Below are 3,149 nucleotides of genomic sequence, written 5' to 3' on the forward strand. Positions count from 1 at the left end.
AAAATTTTAATAAGATCTGCAGGCACACTTTTATGTCGGAGGTAAGCTCCTAAATATTTGAATGTCGTTTGAAGCTGGTCTGGGGTGAATTTATTTCTCTTGGGGAGGACGTACATCTGAAAAACAAACAACAACAAACATATTTGTGCATGTTTAATAAATAAAGCGTACATAAGGTTTATACAGTGAGAATTATTTTTTTAAAATTTACCTTTACGTAAAAAAAAGCAAGATTTTGATCATATCAAGCATATACAGTCAGTGAATTATTTCTAAAAACCATGTATTGGTGGAGTGCATGAAAGAAATTTAAGTAAAAAATAGAAAAAGCATTTACCGCTCGCAGCACCCGCTCTTCCCTGGTGTATTTTTTGGGGCCACTCCTCAGCACAAACTGGTTTTAACGGTTTCTGAAATCTGAGGAGTGTCCCCATGGATTCTGAAAACAAATAACAAAAACATATTTCATTTAGAGAAGTTTTCAATGAAGCATATATAGTGTTCTTTTTTTTTTCCACCACCACCCCCCTCCCTTTGTTTGGTAACAAAACATTAGTAAGTTGTTTTTTTTCTCCCGTGTGTCTGTCAAGGATTCGTACTGCTGGTATCGCTGAAGAGTTTTGTCCCTTAGACCAGTCACTATTAGCAACTGACTGAGAGTTTTGGTGTGAACACATTGGTTCCAAATATCAAAAGAAAAGGAGAAAAAAATGACAATTCATTAGATAAGCATGGTGTACCCCCACTCCCTCCCACCCCCATAAAAAAAGACTAATTTTACAGTTTATGAAATATAAACAAGGGAGGCAGGATTAATAGAGAGGAAAAATAATCTTTTTTATTGGAAGCGAAAAACTCACTCGACACCGAAGCGGGTGACTGCTTAATTTCTTAAACTAAATGAAAAACAACAATTCTAAGCCAAACAAACTAGAAAAGCTGTTGATAATTGTAAAAATAACTAATCTATTTTCTTTCTCGTTTTTCATCATACTTGTCCGAACAGGTTTCAGATCCTTGTACACAGTGCTGTGATGTGTTTTCCCAGCACAGACCTCCTTGTGTACGATGAGGCTGTGGACATGGCCTCTGAAATGGCGTTCTGTACCTCCGCCGGCGACTCCCGATGCTGAGGAGAAAAAACGAAAGCACATAGCCAGATAGATAACCAAACATACAACAATAACAAAAGGCAAACAAAAACACCTATGATACTGATTTAAATAGTAAAGAAAAAAGGTAGATCTCTTTTTAGAGAGAGAGAGGTCACTCATGAAACCGTCCCTTGGGCCTTTAATACATACTTAAAAATATAAAACAAATCACTATGAAAAAAACAACAAAAGAACAGTATTGTCTTTAACACACAAAGTTGCATGTTAAGGCCAAAATATAAAGAAATTGCAACATGGTTACCGTACAGCTATATAAAAATTATGCACAAAAAAAATGACATAAACGTGGGGGGATAACTTACTGAAACAACTACACTTTTTCGCATTTGTGTTGCTGTTGTATGCGTCATATTACGAAACACGTATGCTGCGTGGCTGGAACTCATTTGATTTCCTGTCGAGATACAAAAAACCCACGGTGATTCCGCGGGTCGTTCGTCCAAGTATCTTGAACAAAGATTAAAAAAACAACCACCAGAAACAAAAAAAATATTTAGTATATAAAAGAAATATGTAATTTGGGGGAAGAAGGGGGATTACAAAAGCATAAAAATCAAACAAATGTAGATGGATTGTAGTGAGTTACTTCCCTTCCGAGAACTTTGCGCTGGAGTAAAACAAGCTGTTGTCAAAAAGCAAAGCAATAAACTACAGAAGATGTAAAAAACAACAACAACAACAACAAAAAACCGTTTGTGACTGCTGTCTCTATGTTGCGTGTACGTGTGAGTGTGTGTCTTTCTTTTCTCTCTCTGACACTGTCTGCATGCCTATAAACAATGAATAAAGTTTATAAATGCAAAAACAGATAAAAATGCCAAAAACAACCCTCCCGATATTTCAGGTGTGGTTTCAGGTCTTTGGAAAGTAAATGCCAGCCGCTCCATAAATTTTCATGGTTTTGTGTGTTGTAACCTAAATAAAAAGAAAGCAAAGCGTTGGTTTTTTTTTTATTTCATGCAAAATCAAGCCATAAAAAAATGCAAACACATAGGTTCATATATCTTTATGCAACAAAAAACAACAACAAAAACAATTTTAAAAAAATCAACAAATAGACTTACATCAATGCGGTAAAGGTTTTCATCCTCCTCCACAGTGTTGGCGGTATCAAGCTGCTCCATGGTCATGTTTCTGATGGCTCCCAGCCGAGAGATGCTCCCGACCGTGAGCAGCGTCATAAGGACATCCCTGGCCTTAGTCTTGTCAGACCATGTGTCCTCACTGGCCAGGGATGTCATAAGATGTTTGGTGGGGAAATCATTTTGTATGTCCATTGCTATAATCTAACAGTGACCTGTACCTAAACATAAAAAAATATGTTTAGATAAAAGAAAACACCAAAAAAAACCCCACCCTGTGTATATGTGTCTGTCTCTTTAAAAAACACACCAAACACACAACATTTTATGGGTTATAAAATTACAATGTATATAAGTAGTAGTAGTGTACTTACGTCTGGTCTCCGTGTTTATCGCAATTGCACGCCTTTTTTGGGATGCTCGGAACTGCACCATCGCAGCTTTTACGTGAACGTGCAAATTCTGCACCTCTGAGGCCAAGTTATATTTTAACCCGGTGTTCGGTTGTCTGTGTGTGTGTGTGTGTGTGTGTGTGTGTGTGTGTGTGTGTGTGTGTCCGTGGTAAACTTTAACATTGACATTTTCTCTGCAAATACTTTGTCAGTTGACACCAAATTTGGCATCAAAATAGGAAAAATTCAGTTCTTTCCAGTCATCTTGTTTAAAACAATATTGCACCTCTGGGATGGGCAAAAAAAAATAAAAAAAAAATAAAGAAGCCTAATTATATGCAAACTGCATTTACTGTTATATTTACATTTTTTGTATTCTCTAAACTTGGCACTTTGACCTATTATTCTGACACAACAACAAGAGGAGTCATTATTATCATTTTTTGTTCAAACAGGAACTTCTTTTGCTAAGCATGGAATTTTTATTTATTTTGCAAACG

At 36.3% G+C, this 3,149-nt stretch overlaps 1 protein-coding gene across 1 annotated transcript; it reads right to left on the reverse strand.

The window, feature by feature from the left end:
• Positions 1-1,009: 1,009 nt before the first annotated feature.
• Positions 1,010-2,459, reverse strand: LOC143298676 (uncharacterized). The gene is made up of 2 exons (XM_076611560.1): positions 2,240-2,459; positions 1,010-1,129 (listed from the first exon to the last, which is right to left on the reverse strand). The coding sequence occupies exons 1-2, from the start codon at positions 2,450-2,452 to the stop codon at positions 1,010-1,012; spliced, it is 333 nt and encodes a 110-aa protein (XP_076467675.1). The 5' UTR covers positions 2,453-2,459.
• Between the last annotated feature and the right edge of the window lie 690 nt (positions 2,460-3,149).

The sequence above is a fragment of the Babylonia areolata genome, chromosome 24 (genome assembly GCF_041734735.1).
Source record: "Babylonia areolata isolate BAREFJ2019XMU chromosome 24, ASM4173473v1, whole genome shotgun sequence".
NCBI lineage: Eukaryota > Metazoa > Mollusca > Gastropoda > Neogastropoda > Buccinidae > Babylonia > Babylonia areolata.